This window comes from Heloderma suspectum, chromosome 5, assembly GCF_057233095.1.
Source record: "Heloderma suspectum isolate Gila_16-S chromosome 5, 16-S_ref, whole genome shotgun sequence".
Taxonomy (NCBI): Eukaryota; Metazoa; Chordata; class Lepidosauria; order Squamata; family Helodermatidae; genus Heloderma; species Heloderma suspectum.
Window position 1 is genome coordinate 191,827,373 of NC_139462.1, and position 18,621 is coordinate 191,845,993.

Genomic DNA, 18,621 nt, shown 5'->3' on the forward strand with positions numbered 1-18,621 from the left:
ATGCTGAAATCAAACAGTTTAAAAAATGTAGATGCAGTAGCTGTACCGACACAACTTTAACAGAAAATGAAATATTAATGCTATTTTAAACTCACTAGCCGTGGGCTGTGCAATTTGCTCATGTCTCTTCTGTTTGCAGTAGCAGACTGCAATAAATCTATTGACAGACAGCTAGTGAAAAAGGACCTGAGTTTAATATTTAGACTAATTTTTTTTTAAGGTCAAATCCTGATGCCCAAAGAAATGAAAGGATGTACAGCCACCCAATGTTCGGGTGCTGAGTAACCTCATACAAATGGCACCAAACAATCTTGGCTAGAACATAAACCCACCAAGCCCATCTCTTTAGGAACATGCTCTCATGGGGGCTACTGGCTGGACCACAACTCCCAATCATCCCCAGCCAGTAAGCGCAATGTCCATGCTACCTGTGGGTGATAGGAATTTTAGTCCAACAAATCTGGAGGGTGTCAGGTTAAGGAAGACTACTGTAGACAATTAAAGTATGGGTTACGGGGAAAGGGAAATGTTGATTCTTTGATGACTAGTGACAGAAGCTTGATGCTTTTCTTCCTCTCTTCCAACCTTAAGATTCTATAAAGGTTCCATCACTACCTTCAGGTACGAGGGAATACAGCACTGGAATCCAAGATTTATGTATAAGAACATAAGAAGAGCTATGCTGTATCAGACCAAGGGTGCATCAAGTCCAGCATTCTGTTCGCACAGTGGCCAACCAGCTGTTGACTGCAAGCAGCACATGAGTGCATCAGCACTCTCCTGCCCAAGTTTCCCAGCAACTGGTTCACACAGGCATGCTGCCTCTGGTACTGGACGTAGCACATAGCCATCAGGAATAGTAGCCATTGATAGCCTCTTCCTCCATGAATTTGTCTAACCCCCTTTTAAAGCCATCCAAATTGGTGGCCATCACTACATCTAAGTGGAAGCCAATTCCGTAGTTTAATTATGCTCTGTGTGAAGAAGTACGTCCTTTTATCTGTGCTGAATCTCCCACCAATCAGCTTCATGGGATGACCCTGGGTTCTAGTATTATTAGAGATGGAGAAAAATGTCTCCTTATCCACATTCTCCACACCATACATAATTTTGTACAACTCCATCATGTCTCCCCTTACTTGCCTTTTTCCCCAAGCTAAACAATCCCAGCTGCTGCAACCTTCCCTCATAAGGGAGTTGCTCCGGCCCCTTGATCATTTTAGTTGCCCTTCTCTGCACTTTTCCCAGCTCAACAATATCTTTTTTTTTAGGTGCGGTGACCAGAACTGTACACAGTATTCCAAGTGTGGTCGCACCATAGATTTGTATAAGGGCAGTATGATACTGGCAGTTTTATTCTCAATTCCCTGCCTAATTATGCCTAACATTGAGTTTACCTTTTCTACAGTGGCCGCACACTGGGTTGACATTTTCATCAAGCTGTCCATCAGATCTCTTTCTTGGTCGGTCACCACTAGTTCAGATCCCATCAGATTATACTTGAAGTTGGGATTTTTTGCCCCAACATGCATCACTTTATACTTGCTTAACTGAGCTGCTTCTGCCATTCGGATGCCCATTCTCCCAGTTTGGAGAGATCCTTTTGGAGGTCCCCACAATCCCTTTTTGTTTTGACCACCCTAAATAATGTGGTGTCATCCACAAACTTGGCCACTTCACTGCTCACTCCTAACTCCAGATCATTTATGAACAGGTTGAAAAGCATTAGTCCTAATACAGATCCCTGTGGGACCCCACTATTTAAAATCCAAGCAGACTGGACTGGATTCAAATGTAGTCATGCCTAGAGTAGAGTGATTGAAATAAATGGGACTTGAGTTAGTCATGACTAATTTCCCATTGATTTTAGTGGACCTTTATTTATTTATTTATTTATTTATTTATTTATACCCCGCCTTTTTTCCCTTGCAAGGAACCCAAGGCGGCTTACATTATCCTCCTCCTCTCCATTTTATCCTTACAGCAACAACCCTGTGAGGTGGGTTGGGCTGAGAGTCTGTGACTGGCCCAAAGTCACCCAGTGAGCTTCCATGGCCGAGTGGGGACTAGAACCCGGATCTCCCAGCTACTAGTCCAACACTCTTGCCACTACACCACACTGGCACACTGGACCTTCTCTGAGAATGACTAAATCTGGGTCCAACCCATTGTCAGGAGAAGAGGATTCTTTTTTTACACTACAGGAGTAAGTCTGAAATGGAAGTGGATGCATCCAATATCACCCCTGAGGCTGTGCCATAGAGAGGAGTGGGGAGCAAGCACAAGCACATAACATTAAACTATGGTTAAGCATTAAGCCCGAACCAAGCCAGCGTTTCTTAAGCTTTTATCATGCAATCATGTATGTCTACATGTGCACATGAAAAATTCAAAAAGGAATCAAGAAGAGACTTACAGAATCCCAAAACATGCAAGACCAGACTCACAGACTTGAAGCCTTGGCATGAAGGTCTGGCATACAGAAGAAGGTATGGACCAGTTTTCATTGTGGATGCGATGGATGATTTTTGGTCACTGTGGATGACATTTGGTCACACATTTACACATTTGGGTGTAAAAATACATTTTGTTGTTGTTGTTCAGTCGTTCAGTTGTGTCCGACTCTTCGTGACCCCATGGACCATAGCACACCAGGCCTTCCTGTCCTGCGCTCTCTCCCGGAGCGTGCTCAAGTTCATATTCATTGCATCCGTGATGCTATCTAGCCATCTCATCCTCTGCCGTCCCCTTCTCCTTCTGCCTTCAGTCTTTCCCAGCATCAGGGTCTTTTCCAGGGAGTTTTCTCTTCGCATTAGGTGGCCAAAATATTGGAGCTTCAGCTTCGTTATCTGTCCTTCCAATGAGCAGTCAGGGTTGATTTCCTTTAGGATGGACTGATTTGACCTCCTTGCAGTCCAGGGGACTTGTAAGAGTCTTCTCCAGCACCACAGTTCGAAAGCATCAATTCTTCGGCGCTCAGCCTTCCTTATAGTCCAGCTCTCACAGCCATACATTACTACTGGGAAAACCATAGCTTTGATTAGACGGACCTTTGTCGGCAAGGTGATGTCTCTGCTTCTTACGATGCTGTCTAGGTTTGCCATAGCTTTCCTCCCAAGGAGCAAGCGTCTTTTAATTTCATGGCTACAGTCACCGTCTGCGGTGATCTTGGAGCCCAAGAAAGTAAAATCTGTCACTGCTTCCATTTCTTCCCCTTCTATATGCCAGGAAGTGATAGGGCCAGATGACATGATCTTCGTTTTTTTAATGTTGAGTTTCAAACCAGCTTTTGCACTCTCCTCTTTCACCCTCAACAAGAGGCTCTTGAGATCCTCTTCACTTTCTGCCATTAGGGTGGTATCGTCTGCATATCGGAGGTTGTTGATAATTCTCCCGGCAATCTTAATTCCGACCTCTGATTCATCCAACCCGGCATTTCTCATGATGTACTCTGCATATAAGTTAAATAAGCAGGGTGACAATATGCAGCCTTGTCGTACTCCTTTCCCAATTTTGAACCAATCGGTTGTTCCATGTCTGGTTCTTACTGTTGCTTCTTGACCCTCGTACAGGTTTCTCAGGAGACAGGTAAGGTGGTCTGGTACTCCCATCACTTTAAGAATTTGCCATAGTTTGTTGTGATCCACACAATCAAAGGCTTTAGCGTAGTCAATGAAGCAGAAATAGACGTTTTTCTGGAATTCTCTTGCTTTCTCCATGATGCAGCGAATGTTGGCGATTTGATCTCTAGTTCCTCTGCCTCTTCGAAACCCAGCTTGTACTTCCGGTAGTTCTCGGTTCGTATACTGCTGAAGCCTAGCTTGTAGGATTTTGAGCATCACCTTGCTGGCATGTGAAATGAGCGCAATTGTGCGGTAGTTTGAACACTCTTTGGCATTGCCCTTCTTTGGAATTGGAATGTAAACTGACCTTTTCCAGTCTTGTGGCCACTGTTGAGTGTTCCAGATTTGTTGGCATATTGAATGCAGCACTTTAACAGCATCATCTTTTAGGATTTTAAATAGCTCAGCTGGAATACTGTCATCTCCGCTAGCTTTGTTGTTACTAATGCTTCTTAAGGCCCACTTGACTTCACTCTCGAGGATGTCCGGCTCAAGTTCAGTGACTGCACTATCATGGCTATCAGGGACATTCAGATCTTTCCTGTATAGTTCTTCTGTGTATTCTTGCCACCTCTTCTTAATCTCATCTGCTTCTGTTAGGTCCCTGCCTTCTTTGTCCTTGATCATGCCCGTCTTTGCACAAAACGTTCCCTTGAGATCTCCAATTTTCTTGAAGAGATCTCTAGTCTTTCCCATTCTGTTGTTTTCCTCGATTTCTTTGCATTGTTCATTTAAGAAGGCCTTCTTGTCTCTCCTTGCTATTCTCTGGAACTCTGCATTCAGTTGGGTATATCTTCCCCTTTCTCCCTTGCTTTTCGCTTCCCTTCTTTCCTCAGCTACTTGTAAAGCCTCATCAGACAGCCACTACAAATCACCTAATCCAAGAGTGACATATTCAACTTAATGTGCTTATATCAGTGATTCTAAATCAACTGAAATCCAATTGAATTCTGAACTTAAGTACCCCTTCTCTGTTTTCTTTGGTTTGGGCTCACTACCTGTTCTGTTTCTATATGAAAAAGCCAAGAAATTAAAAGCCAAGAAATGGATAAAACACTGTGGCTAGTCTGAAGGGATGAACAAAATACTCCAAATAGCTTCAAGTGTGATATGTCAAAAAAACATTTCTATTGCCTGTCTAGACTCCAGACAATAGGCAAGAGTAGACATTTTCAGAGCAGGTATTTCTAATGTCTGTCAGATCACTCAGAATATATATATAGATATATATATATATACACACACACACACACACACACACACACAAACAATACCCAAATAATAAATAAATAAAACCAGCGTCCTGCCAGTGCTGTGGCAGAAATTTGAGTGTAATGACTTTAGACAGTTTAGCAATTATGATAACGATATGGCAAGATGTTTCTACAGTCATTTGCGAGCAAAAGTGACTCCCGCAAAAGCACACACCAGCCAAAAATATGAGTCATGCTCAAGCAATTTTGCTATGGGCCATAAAATCACTTTGTGTGAGTTAAATCTAAATCTGTATATGTTCTATAATGTTTCCCTACTGTGGGGAGATGGAGATGCCAGTATCCTATCACAGATAATAGCAAAAAACAAATTCTGTCTATGAAAGCTGATTGCTCCACAAGTCACCCTTAACTGTTCCAAGAATTGTAATGCAGACGGTACATTTTATGATGCATTCGGCAACAAAGAGACACATTCCATCAAGCACACACCACACTGACTTCAATTGAGTAAGATTTTAGCAGGTAGTAGGGGGGAATTCAGAATAGCCTTTCAGTACACTATATTCCACCTGCTAATTTCCATTACATCTACTGTTCACCCTACAGGCTTCTGCTGCTCCTTTCCAACTCACCGTTTCAGATTTTCTTACCTCACTACCCAGCGTACTCATTTAGGCAACTATATCATGGACCGATTCATTCTCTATCTACAGGAAAGGTTACAAGATGAAAGATGTCCATGAGAGCTTGTGTAATATAGTGGCTAAGCTATTGAACTATAAACCAGGACATCTTCAGTTGAAATCTTACCCCAGCAATGAACTCAGTAGGGAGGCTTTAAGCAATAAGCAAGACATTCTCTCTCAGCCTCCAGTATCCATAGGCAATTTGGGGAATAACAATACTGACCTACCCCACAGGGTTGTTGTAAGGATTACTGATATCATGTGCATTAAAGTGCTTGACCACTCAGAAAGCACTAACTATAGTGATACCTCCACCGCTGACTTTTGCTGCCAGTTTTTCAAAACTGGAAACCTAACAGCTCTACGTATGGTTTCATGTATTTCTTGGCTTGGTGCTTTGTTTTAATTACAGTAACAAAGACAAGACAGAAAATGAAAAAATATACAGAAAATAAAATGGTAGATTTTTTTAACATGATTCCTTTGTAATTTTCTATCATATGTACACTTGGGTGGAAGCATATGTACCTGGATATCTATCCACAATGTAACTGCGTGTGCATTATTCTTCCAATATCATGTGATAGTTCCTGGCCAAAGGTTTGTATGCCCCATCCTAAGCAATTTTATGCAACTAATGAGTCTAAAATTGGACCAATGGCTGAGTTAAGAAAAACATAACACTGCAGTTCAAGCACCATACTTGAAACAAAAAGGTTCACTATGAATATTGGTATAAATTTGGACCATTAAATAAATAAAGGTATATTTAAAGTAATGTAACTTCTGCATTCAACCAATTAATTCACTGATAGATATAGATAAATCTTTGAATCCTGTAGGTTGTCTCATATGATGGCAACAGAAACTATCACAGTTTCTCTTGCCTAATACTTCAGCAACTAATTTTCTAAGTGCTTAGTACAATATTTCTGGTAGCTGAGTCTAAGCTGGTAAACAGGGTGAGGGTTTAGCATAATGCTTTATTTTGGGTCCAGACTAGACATGATGTTGATTGTGTGAATGCATGAGCAAGAAGAGGAAGGGCTCTTCTTGAAGAAGGTCCCTCCGCCCAATTTTTGGGGATCCCCTCCCCACACACTGCCATGGAAAGGAGGGTGGGTGGGAAGTCCACTTCCATAAATCTGGATCAAACCCCTGCATTTTAGTACAACTTATAGAAAAGCAGAGGTTCTGATTCAACAGTGTATTTGTGCAGCAGGCAGGGCTGCATGCACATGGCTTGCAAAATAAACTGTTGTCACACTGATCAGCTGTTTGTTGGGGAAGGGAAACTAAATCCAAACAGCAGATTTTTCCAAACAGTTGATCAACCTGACTGCAGTTTATTTTACAGGACTGTGAGGCCTTGTTTGCATATGCAGTTCCCCATCCAGCTGGGGAGATACATATGGAAGCTAGATCAGGATGAGAACTTGTATAGGACATTCAAAAACATTAATGAATATATAGGATTGGATCCAGGTTCTGCCTTCCTTGAAAAAAGGGCTCCACTCACAGGTGACGCTGCCCAATTTTCAGGGATTTCCTCACCACCACCCTATTCAGCAGGATCCCCCAGCCCTTTTGTAGCATTTTCAGGGAGATGGGGCTATTGCTGTGGGGAGGAGGCGGCAGGGAAGCCCACTTCCACCAGCCCAGTCACACATACTTCAGTCTAAATCCAAACTATGGCTATTTCACATCCTTAGATATCTGAATAAATAAATGAAAAGACTTACATTAGCCACATTTCTTGAATCAAAATCTTTACCTACATGCTTACAGTCAACTATTGAACATCCTTTACAAGATGGTCTGAACATCCTAGAGGGGGGCACCTCTCAAAATTCAGCTCAGCATCCATAGCTTAAATTTGTAGTTTAAGTATCTGGGTGTCTCAGACTGAAGTCAACAACAAAACCCTCTCCAATTCAAACGGGGCTAGATTGCAGCACTAAATTGATAAATGCTTCTAGCCCCAATATAAAATGTGTATTATGTACAAGCCTGTATCAGAAAGCACATGCATACAGAGTATCTATAAAGGAGGTTAAATACCTCTCCAACGTCATAGATCCAGATCCTTCCTTCAGAATCCCCGACTGCTACTTCTTTCCCAGCTTGGCCCCAGCGAACACGATTGAGGGCAGAAGCTCCTTCAATTGTCACACTAGCTGCTGGAACCTATCAAAGACATTATTCTCATGAGGATGATGACAAAACTGCACCATACAAGTACGCTACTTTGCAAAAAAAAAAAATAAAGGATTCATTGTTGTTCACTCACATGGTATACTAGGGCAGAACAGAAGAGAAGAAAGCAACAAACGTGCAGGGGGTTAAAAGAGGAAAAAATGCTCTTCAACAAAAAATGGGCAGCAACTCACATAAATCTTCGTTTTTACCCTGAGCATGGAGACATGCTAAAACCATCACAGCTTTATTTTTCTCAGTGTGGCCTAATAGAAGATCAAAAGATAAGTGATGACTCAGCTGAGTCATAAGGATTAATGAGCTTACATGTGGTACAAAGTGTAAATTGAAAACTGAGAGATATACAGGGTTTCACATAAACATTTAACTGACCTGCAGCAATTGTCAGAAACAAAAGATGGATGAAAAACATGGCATTAATGACTTTGTTACTCCTTTCATTTATGTCTCTTCTCTACCCAGAGAAGACACATGATGCATTGCCAGAGCTATGGTGATCTGCCCCAGAATACTGCCTTGATGGGAAATGACATAGAAACCATGCATAAGTTGTTCTGGGACTGAGGACGCAGTCAGAGTGCACACGATACATCAACACACATGATGCATGAAGCTAAGCAGGTTCTAAGAAGACTGCTTGTGAACCCCAAGTACATCCGTTTTTAGTTCCATGGACAAAAAGCAGAATATGTGCAATAAATAAAATAAACATATTTCTTATGTGCTCAACATGGATGTTGTAATCACAGAATCAAATCCCAGCTCACCCACTCACTGGCTAGGTGGCCTTGAGCAAGCCATGCTCAGCCATCGTTTCCTATCCTTAGCAAGGATTGTTGCCCAACTCAAAGGGCACTTCGTAAAAAACAGCTTGGGGGGTTAACACTGGTTTGTATGTGCTTTGGCCTTCTAATATTGTATATTTACATTTGAACCATGTTGTGAGCCATGACACCCATTTGCTCATGAGAAATAAACCCAGTGCATGTAGAGAACTTCCCACACACATCTCTGAAAATGACCATTGGCTGCAATCTACTTACCCTGCTCTGGAGTAGTTTCACTGAGGTCTCTCGGGTGATACTCCTATAAGGTTTAGGATCAGTGCTGTCTCCAGGTTGGGGTGGGGGTTGAGGAGGTGGCAACTTTCTCCCTGCTACTATCACCAGTGCCTATTTGCTTACCATCTTCCTCTGGTCCAATCTGTACTATGACTCAAAAGGAAAGGGCAAGGGAAACGGAGGCTTCTGCTCCTCCTTCCTCCTGACACTGCTCAGTTGCTCAGAAGGCAGGTGAACAGGCAGTGACAGCTACAAGGAGGAGCAACAGGACTAGGAGACTCTGCCAAGCAGCATCCTAGTGGGACCCTAGTATGGTGTGGACCTTGGCAGCTGCCCAACAATAACAATGCTCAGTGCTTGCTCTGCTAAGAGTACACTGGGACAATCTCCCCCAGCCTGTTGCCCTCCAGATGTTTTAGACTACAATACTCATCAGCTCCAACCAGCATGGCCAATGGTCAGGGATTATGGGAGTTGTACTCCAAAACACCTGGAGGATACCATGTTGGGGGAGGCTGCACTAGAGCAAGGAAGATTTCAGTCACAATCTATCTTAGTCCTGGAGTAAATTTGGTTACTAATGCACAATTTACTGGTGGAAAGTTCTTCATAAGCTGCAGTTTTGTGCATCCCATTTATTTCCAGTGGGCTCGCTCAGGAGATATTCCTGGGGGAAACCTGCTTTTAGAAGCTGGGGGGGGTGGGGGAATCAACTTACTTCCAAGTAAATGTATTTACAAAAACAATGTTAATAAGAAAACATGACTTCTCCCTATCAAAAACAATTAATCCAAAGTATTGCAATCTTTTCATTCAGCTATTTTTTCAAAAACGTAGGATTTAAATTTGGCACACTTGTATAATTATGAAATTTCTTCATAAAACATTTTAAAATCCTTTTGGCAGAATCCAGTGGGGCACTTACGCCCCTGCTGATTCTCTTGCACCCTGCAGATTCTGTGGCACAAACAGTGGGTCTTGGCAATTCTGTTGCACAAGTGGGGCCCACCACTTGCACAACAGAGCTTTAGTGCTTCCCAGAGGAAACTCTGAAATGAGTGGACACTCTCGTTTCTCCATTAGGACAAGTCACTGGAGCTCCCTTATGTGCGCTGCCCCATTCCAGAAACGAGCATATTCACTTGTTTCTGGTTGCCCCAGAAGCATTGAATCTTTGTTCTGCAAGCAGTGGGTGCTGCTTGCGGTCAGGAATTGGTGGGTCACAAGAGAATCAGCAGAGGTGTAGTGCAGTGCCCTGTTGGATTCTGCTTTTTGTGTTTTAACAATGTATTTGTAATCCCCCTGAGCCAACCTGCCTGTGCATTAAGATCCCTAGAGCTCTCCACTGAGTTCCTTCATCAAGAGAATTGCATTATGGGGACCTGAAGAAGTGGTGGTGTCCCAATACTGGAATGGCCTACAGAGAGAGATTTGACTGGTGCCAACGCTATACTCTTTAGGCAACAGATCTAATTTATTTGCCTGGGCATTTTGTTTACATTTGAATGTTGTTTGTGTGGTTTTAGCTGGTTGATAAATTGCTGTTTTGTCCCTCTTAGTTTTATGGACTAGTACCTTATTGTGTTCATTGTATTGTCGATGTGTTATTTTATCTTTGTAGGCAACCCTGGAACCCACCTGTCTGAGTGAAGGGCAGTCTAGACAGTTCAAAAATTAATTTAAAAGTTTGTGTGGGAAAACATGTTAAATGTACTCTACAAGCAACAATGTGCATTAAGTTAAAATTTTATCCACATGTATTTGGTGGGCTGAAAATACAGGAAAATAACTAAGTGTTGACCAATCAATAACTAAAGCTGCAACCCTATACACAGTTACTTGGGAATAATCCCCATTGGACAAAGTGGGACTTACTTCTGAATAAACATGCATAGGACAGTTCATTTCAGTAGCTTCTGTTATTTATGGAGAATTGATGAGGGATGAAAACACGCTTTTTTCATATATAAAACCATTCTTGTATAGTCATCATTCTATACATCATTGTATAGTCATCATTCCAGGCAGACTAGAAGGAATCTCCAAATATTTTGGATATGCCACCAAGAATTTCAGTTTACTTATTCTAAGCCTTAGAGATGCCAATCTGACAGAAATGTCTATCTGATAAGTACTGAAATATGGAAAGAAGCATTATATTTGTTTTTCTGTCCTTAAAGTGTTACATCCTTTTTAGGATATACATCAAGCATGAAAACTTTCTCTCATATTAAAGAAACTCTGGAACCCAATACCCAGGATGCCATACATAACCAAGTGCAATCCCTTTGGGAAATTTCACTGCACAATCCAACAGTCAGATTTAAAAAGTGTTGCAATTAATGGTGTTATTACCTACCTAGCACCATAGATATAATGGTCAGAAAAACGTTTCTCCATATTGGATAAATATTTCTTGTGTATTACATAATATAAATAAGCTCATGAAGGATGTATGAATAAAGAAATTTGCATTAATCTCAGACAAAAAAAGGGCAATGCAAAAAAAGTTTTTTCTAATGAAATTGCTAAATATTTCTAACACTTTCTCAACCTATTTTGAATATATTACTGATTGCACTTAGAAGATATGTGCACAAAGCTGATCAAAATTTGAATCACAAATCACAAATGAACACCAACTGTTGCATGTTAGAGCTCCTTTTTGTGTGATCTGTTCTAACTGGGTCAGACAACAGAAAAAATGTTCTGTCTCCAACCTGGGGATGCCCCACTAGATATGTGCCTAATATTTCATAGCAACATTTTTTTCTAGCTTTAAGGATTCCCCATGCTGCCCAATATGGGTTTTTGCTTCTTAACTTGTGAGAAAATTGTAAAGACGCATTTATGCTCCACCAAATATGGGCTGTGATCGATTTGGCCCAAAAGGAACTGAGGTTTTGCAGCACCCTTTTAATAGACGGAAGAGAAATGTGACTCAAAACCAGAAATGGTTGTTGTGCATCAAGAATTCTGAAAGATAAAATTTATCTGCATACTTATCTCCATAAAACAATAGTATATGAAACACTAATGTCCAACCCCTACATATAGTCCCAGTGATTTTGGCATTGGCATACCTAGAATGCTGGAACTGATTTCAGACAATAGATTACATTTGTGGCACCCAAGATTTGGAAAAGCCTTCCAAGGGAAGCCCAGCTGGTTCCATCACTACTCACTTTTACAGACAGTGAAGACAGCTTTATTTCAGCAAGCTTATCTGGAGTTCTGTTCTTAACATCTTATGTTCTTGTTGCCTTTTAGACTTTTAGCTTTTAGATCATTTTGTTGATGTTACTGATTGGTTTGTTGTTGTTTATGATTAAAATACACAATCTTTATGTTTTCCAGAAAGGTGGGTTATAAATCCTGATAATAAATAAATAAAACTATGGATGTATTTATCCACCTTATGAAGAGTCAGAACCACTTGTCTATCTAATTCAGTATTGGCAGCTCTCCAGGTTCTCAGACAGGGATCTTCCCGGCCCTGTTTGGCGATACGAGGACCAACTGCATTCAAAGCATGTGCTCAGCTACGGCTGTCCCAGATACATTTTGCCATGATTCACATAGCAGGTACAAGATGCAAATCCTTCTGAGAACCTAACACACTGGGCTGGCCACTTCATCTACAATGTGGCATGCAGACACATCTGTAGAATGTTTTTTTTTTTATGGGTGCTACATTTGGTGTGTTCATTTGTAAAGCCATAATGGTTAATCTTCCCATCCTCTGACACACATATAAACCTCTGGCCTCATACAGGTTGCTATATATTTTTCTGGTGCTAACACTGATCTGCAATTCAGTGATGCCAAACTATTTGGATTTAACCTGATAAACAGCCTGATCTAAAACACATTATGCAAAAACAGGTTCAGTTTGAGTCACTGGGGCTTTTTATAATCATGATACCAGCCCTGTGGGGTTGTTATATCAATCTTAAAGCCATGTATAATCACATGTTTGTCTGAAATCACCCAGTGATTTCAGACAAACATGCATTTAGGATAGCTATCAGAATCAATTTAAATCCTAGTACTTTTGACTTAACTGCATTGTGGATTTGGGGTGGGGTGGGGTTGGCTTAGTACTAATTTCATTATTAATTAATACGAGACAAAGACTTTCCTCTAATAACAAATGAACCAGGTTCTTCAGTTTTATCTTTTAGGAAAAACTTGAAAAAGGTATTATAAGCCAAGAGGATGAATCAAAGCAAAGCACCAGTCCCTGATTTTAATGGGAATGATTTAAATAGATGCTCAACTCCACTATTGAAATCAAGGGGGCTCAACATGCTTAACTTTGGCTGGATTTTGGCCCGGTCGTTCTGGGGGAATAAAACCATTATTTTAAAAAAGTTCTAAAATGCCAGGCAAAGGATCAAAAGACCAATCACTTTCAGTTGTTATAGAGTTTTCTCCTTGGCTGCTACTGTGGTCTCTGATTCGTTTTTCCTGGCAAAATGCTTGCACTGAATTTATTCCTGCTGATGTCCTAGGGAAAGAAAATGAAGGTTTATCTGCCTAACATAGATTAATGGTCCAAATTAAACAAATGAAAGTAAAGTAAATACTATGACTGTAATCCTGTTCACAGTTCCACATGTTTTAATTGCATTGATCACAGTGCAATTTCCATGTCAGTAACCACGGGGAAGATTTGCAGCCTCAATAAAAAAAAATTAAAAACCTCTTCCAGTCCATTTCGGTAGGAAGGATGATCTTTTCTTATGGTATTGAGAGCAAGGGCTGTTAATGGTAACACCTGTGGGGATGTGCCCCTCTTTTTTCCTTCCCCCAAAGAAAAAGCTGGAGAGAAAACCCCTCCTTATTCTTCCTCCTTCAGCTTCTTGCTTTATAATTAAGCTGGCTCTGCAGCTTCCTGCTCAGAACACTTCAAAAGACCTCGAGTCTCCACTTGACAATCCAGTTTTTGGTATTTGTCCCTCCTTACCTGTCTAAGGTGATTTATGGCAAACAGCAGTAAAAACTTGCATTTTCTCTGGACTGAAATGAATATCAGCGTTATATGACAGAAGGAATTACACACATGCACACACAAAACAAAAAAAGTGGAAGAAAATATTATTGCTTTCGCCTTGTTAACTTGGTTGATTCTCCACTGTACCTCAATCCATGTGTATATAAATCCACTACCTTCTTAGTCTTCTACATACAACTGATGAATTAAGCTCTGTCTCGCCTTAAAAGCTCATGCCTCAAGCCTATATGGCGCCAATGCACTTTCTGGATTTTCTGCTCTTGCAAACTAACACAGCTATTCTTCTGCAACGAAGAAACTTAAATTTATTATCATGGTTATTAATTTCTATAGCATTTGAAGCCCACAAACTGCTTTACAAGCCTTATTTCTTTCATCTGTATTACCTTACTGTTATCTTATAATTCTTAAAGGATTTGAACTGTATGTTTGCTGGACAGCATGCTACAAAATAAATCAGAGCCATTCAAATCTCAGTTGTCACATTTAGAACTTTCAATCACAAGATGATTCTTGCAGGAAAAATAAGAAAGGGTTCAAGGGATGATTTTTGTAAAATCAAAATTATGTAGTTATTTCATAACTAGAAACAAGGCAAAAATTCAGGCCTTTTGAATTCAGACTAAAACAAAATGAGACAAAACTGTAAAAGAACAAATAGAGCACCTATGGTAAGATATATTGATTTTCACATACAAAATGTATCTTCTCACAAAGCTTTCTGAGTTCACTGCTTCACTGACGCTAAAGAGGACAACAATGTTCTTTCTGTATGGTTCCTATTTTTACATTTCTCCCTGCTATGATATGGAAATATTTGTCCTTACACTTCAGAACTTTAGTTGCTTAAGACGCTTTGCAAAGAAAAATGTGTGTCTCTGTGTATGTTGGGGAGTAGAGTGGGAATATATTCTGAACTGAATAATGGAAGAAAACCCCCCCACAGAGATTTTATTTATTTATTTAGAATATGTATAATTCACTTCTCAATTTAAAAAGAAAATTATCACAGCAGGGTAAAATAAGACATCTTAAAAAAAAACCTATTTAAATAATACTGATACTAATAACAATAGACCAGAAGAGAAGAAAATAAAAGCATAACCATTTTGATTAATCCAAGATACATTATGGATTGCAACACTATGACTGACATACTGGATAAATGCTATCATATCAGAATATCATGAGAATATTTCCTATAATATTCTGAAAGCAATGTCTGCTTCAGAATAAGATAATTTTTTAAAGGCAATCTGGACATGTTTCCCTGGATGTACAACCCTAAAATGGCAATATACCTTCACAAAAGCATGATACTACAACAGACTTGAATGTAGTCACCTGAGGTGGAATCATCACATCCAGACAACCAACCAAAGAAGGTTTGCAAAAGTTAGGGTTTTCCCCTGCCCTCTTTTAGGGCACAAGTGTCTATCTACAGGCATGTGGGGGAATACAGGCTAGCAAAACATTGACTTAGGTCTGGTCTATATAAGCAAGATAATGAGGTGATAGAGGGACTGTAGGTGAGGGGTGCTATTTTTGAATACTTCCCTATGTAACAAATTCCCTCCAAGTAAAAAGATAGCACATCAGGGGAAATTGTTCTAGGCTAAACTTGCTCCCTGTGTACTGGTATTCCATATGTAGGCAGCTCTTTGATTGACTGACTGATACAGGATCATTAAAAATGTGATTCCTCCATTACAGTCAGAAGTGATACATTCCAGTCTACTACCTCACAACGCAGTCCTTCTTAATTCTGCTGCATGTGTAGATAAGATCTTATTTGCAAGGGTGCTATGGTCCATTTGGGGAGAGAAATTATAGATGTATCAGAGAGCATAGTTTTAAAAACTTCATTTAAATTAGGAAACTTTTAAAAAAGTCACCTTCAGTTGAGAACAAGACTTTATAAATCCATGTTACAATACATCCAAAAGTTTAATACAGTTCCTTTTCCATTCCTACTGCTTTTAGCAAGTTGTCCCTTCATGTTTTCTGTTATATAAATGCATTTGATACTCTTACTGCTATTAAATTGGGAATAATGATCACTATGCAATCTGCACTTCCTGGATGGTAATTTCTGCTCTAATGATGTTTATTAATTACCCCACCCTTCTTCCAAGGAGCTCGGGGCGGCCTATATGGTTCTTCCTTCCTTTGATTCTCCCAACCCCCTTGTGAGTCTGATAGTGACTGGCCCAAAGTCACCCACTTGAGCTTTGTAGTGGGGATTTGAGTGGAGATTTGAACCTGGGTCTCCCCAGTTCTAAGCACTACACAATGCTAGCCAAAGTAGGTTTATCCAGCACTATTTACTGTTGCACCTTATTAATGCTGCATTGCAAATAACCTGGAGAAATGGCTTATACCCCATTCTTAAACACAATGGGTTCAATCTGGATTTAGTCATACTTGGACCAGATCATAGACGAATTGAAATCAACAGGACTTAAGTTAGTCAAGACTTACTTGGCCCATTGATTTCAATGGCTCTATTTTGAGTAGGACTAAATTTGGATTCAACGCATTAGTTGGATTTCAGAGCAGCAAACTTACAAACAAGGCTGAAAAACTATGCATACTTAACTGGGGGTAAGTCCCATTGAATCCAGTGAAGGTTACTTCTGAGAAAGTAATTCATAGGATCAAGCTACATGTATGTTTAGGACTATGGTCATTATGTATGTTTGCTCAGTAGTCACATTAAATTCAATAGGATTTAATCTCAAGTAAGAGTACATAGATTTGGCCACTTTAAAGCTCAATCCAATGCAAGTTTAGTCAGAAGTAAGACGCACTGAGTTCAATGGGGCTTGCCCCCAAGTAAGCGTTGCATAGGGTTGCAGCCATGCAGCCCAATCCTAAGCATACTTACTCAGAAGAATGTCCCACGATGTTCAGTTAGGCTTTCATCCAGGTAAATTGAACCTTACAGCACAATTCTATGCAAGTCTATTCAGAAATAAGTCCCAGGTAAGTGTGTATAGGATCCAGGAGAACATACTTTCCTTTCTTTCTTTTTCCCTGTTACCCAGCAAAGGCTTCTGGGATAGCCATAACCCCACTGCTTTCAGAAGGGGAATGCCTTAACACAGCCTTCCCCAAACTGGTGTCCTCCAGATGTGTTGGACTGCAAGTCCCATAATATGAAAGACATCTGGAGGGCACCAGGTTGGGGAAGGCTGCCTTAACACAGTGAGACATAACCAAGAGATGCTTCACATGTTCAGAGAAGCAGCAAAGAGAGGAAGAATTTGTGATTTGTGCCTCCCTTTTTGTGCTTCTTGGTAACAAAGTGAGAAAGTAGAACTTGTGCAACACCCTTCCAGCAAGCCATCTGAGTTCCACATGTGCGTCAAACTTACTGGGGCAGTGGGAGGGGTGGGAGGAGATGCTCATGTTCCTCCTTTGCAGAAGCAAAAAGGCAAAGTGCAAAACTTGCAGAGGAGCAACAAATCACTCATGCGTCCACTCTTTGAAACTGTGAATCGACTCTAACTTGACAACGGTAAGGACAAAAGAGAAGAGAGGGTGTATGTACCACTAGTGTCATCTAGAGTAGGTGGATGGGAGGTAAATGCTAACATGTTCTATATCTCTGGTCAAGGGCACTGCCACCTTCATGTTCTGGACAAGGCCTAGTATGGTGGTGACGGTGATGTGGCACCAGTGATTAATGAAGATAACAATCAAATACCAATGTCGGTAGTTTTACACAAATAAGCCGAAGTTTGTCTTGAATTTGTGCAGCCTATGAGGTTCTTCTTTTCCGGTATCTCTCTGGTTGATTCATAGTCTCTGAGGTTTTCCACTGAGAAAGAGTCTTGAGTGAAGGATGAAGCGGTGCTTAAATTATACATGGAGGATCAAGAGACAAATGAATGATCCTGCTGGGAAGAGGGAGGGGGAGGTATGCTGGGTCTTTGTCCCTCAAAACATATAAAGAGGGAGAGGAACTGGGGCAGGGTTGGTGGCAAGGGATCTTTGGAAACAGGCAAGAAATGGAGAGAAGTCAATTTCCACTGAAATTCACAAGCAGCAGAGGAGAGAAGACAAGGGGGATGCCTGAGTCAAAAGCAGGCTGTTTCTCCTCCCTCCCGCTCTTCCTCTTTGCAAAGCAGGGTGCTTTTTCTTTTTCTTTTAAAACAAAAATAAAACCAGGCACACAACCCAAGACAGCTTCCCAGCTCCCGGGCCCCGATCCTTTCCCCGCCTCACCTCTGTCTCAGTATTTAGGTTCCAGAGATCCAAGCGGCCCATCCCGTCCACGCAGGCAAAGAGCGCGGGATGCACTGGAGACCACATGACATCGTAGACATAGTCTGCATTGTCTTCAAAGGAGTACAGCGGCTTGTTGTGCTGCAAAAAAAAAAGAGGGGGGGGAGGCAGAGGGGAAGCATGAAGACTTCGTGGCGCTGCTGCTGCCTCAGGCTGTCTGGCGAGTCTAATTAAAAACTTTGCACATTCAACCAAGTGTCATAAAACTTCCCCCAGATGAAAGGTCCTGCGACGGCGAAGGTGGGGCTGCTGCTGGGGCTGCGGTGCTCTAATGGGGGGGGGTGCAGCCACTGTCCACTGGGGTGGGGGCTCATGAAAATGGGGGGGGGGAGACAGAGGGAGAATCCGGACTCTGCTGGGGAGGGGAGGATTGCACAAGACGCTCCGCACAGGTAAAGGGAGCTGCTGCTGCTGCTGCTGCTGCTGCTGCTGCAGCCCCCGGGAAGGGGGGGAGGGAAGGGAGATGCTGCTTGTCCCCCCCGCGAACGGCGCGGCTTTGCGGGCTGCCCT

At 41.3% G+C, this 18,621-nt stretch overlaps 1 protein-coding gene across 2 annotated transcripts in view; it reads right to left on the reverse strand.

Annotated features, from left to right (window-relative positions):
• DYNC1I1 (dynein cytoplasmic 1 intermediate chain 1) overlaps nt 1-18,621 on the reverse strand; it is a 302,215-nt gene that overhangs the window by 14,673 nt on the left and 268,921 nt on the right. For both annotated transcript variants that reach the window (XM_084858764.1, XM_084858765.1), the window contains 2 exons: nt 18,052-18,192; nt 7,588-7,713 (listed from right to left, as the gene is read on the reverse strand). In XM_084858764.1, the coding sequence (XP_084714890.1) occupies nt 7,588-7,713; nt 18,052-18,192 (267 nt within the window). The remainder of the gene's footprint in view (nt 1-7,587; nt 7,714-18,051; nt 18,193-18,621) is intronic.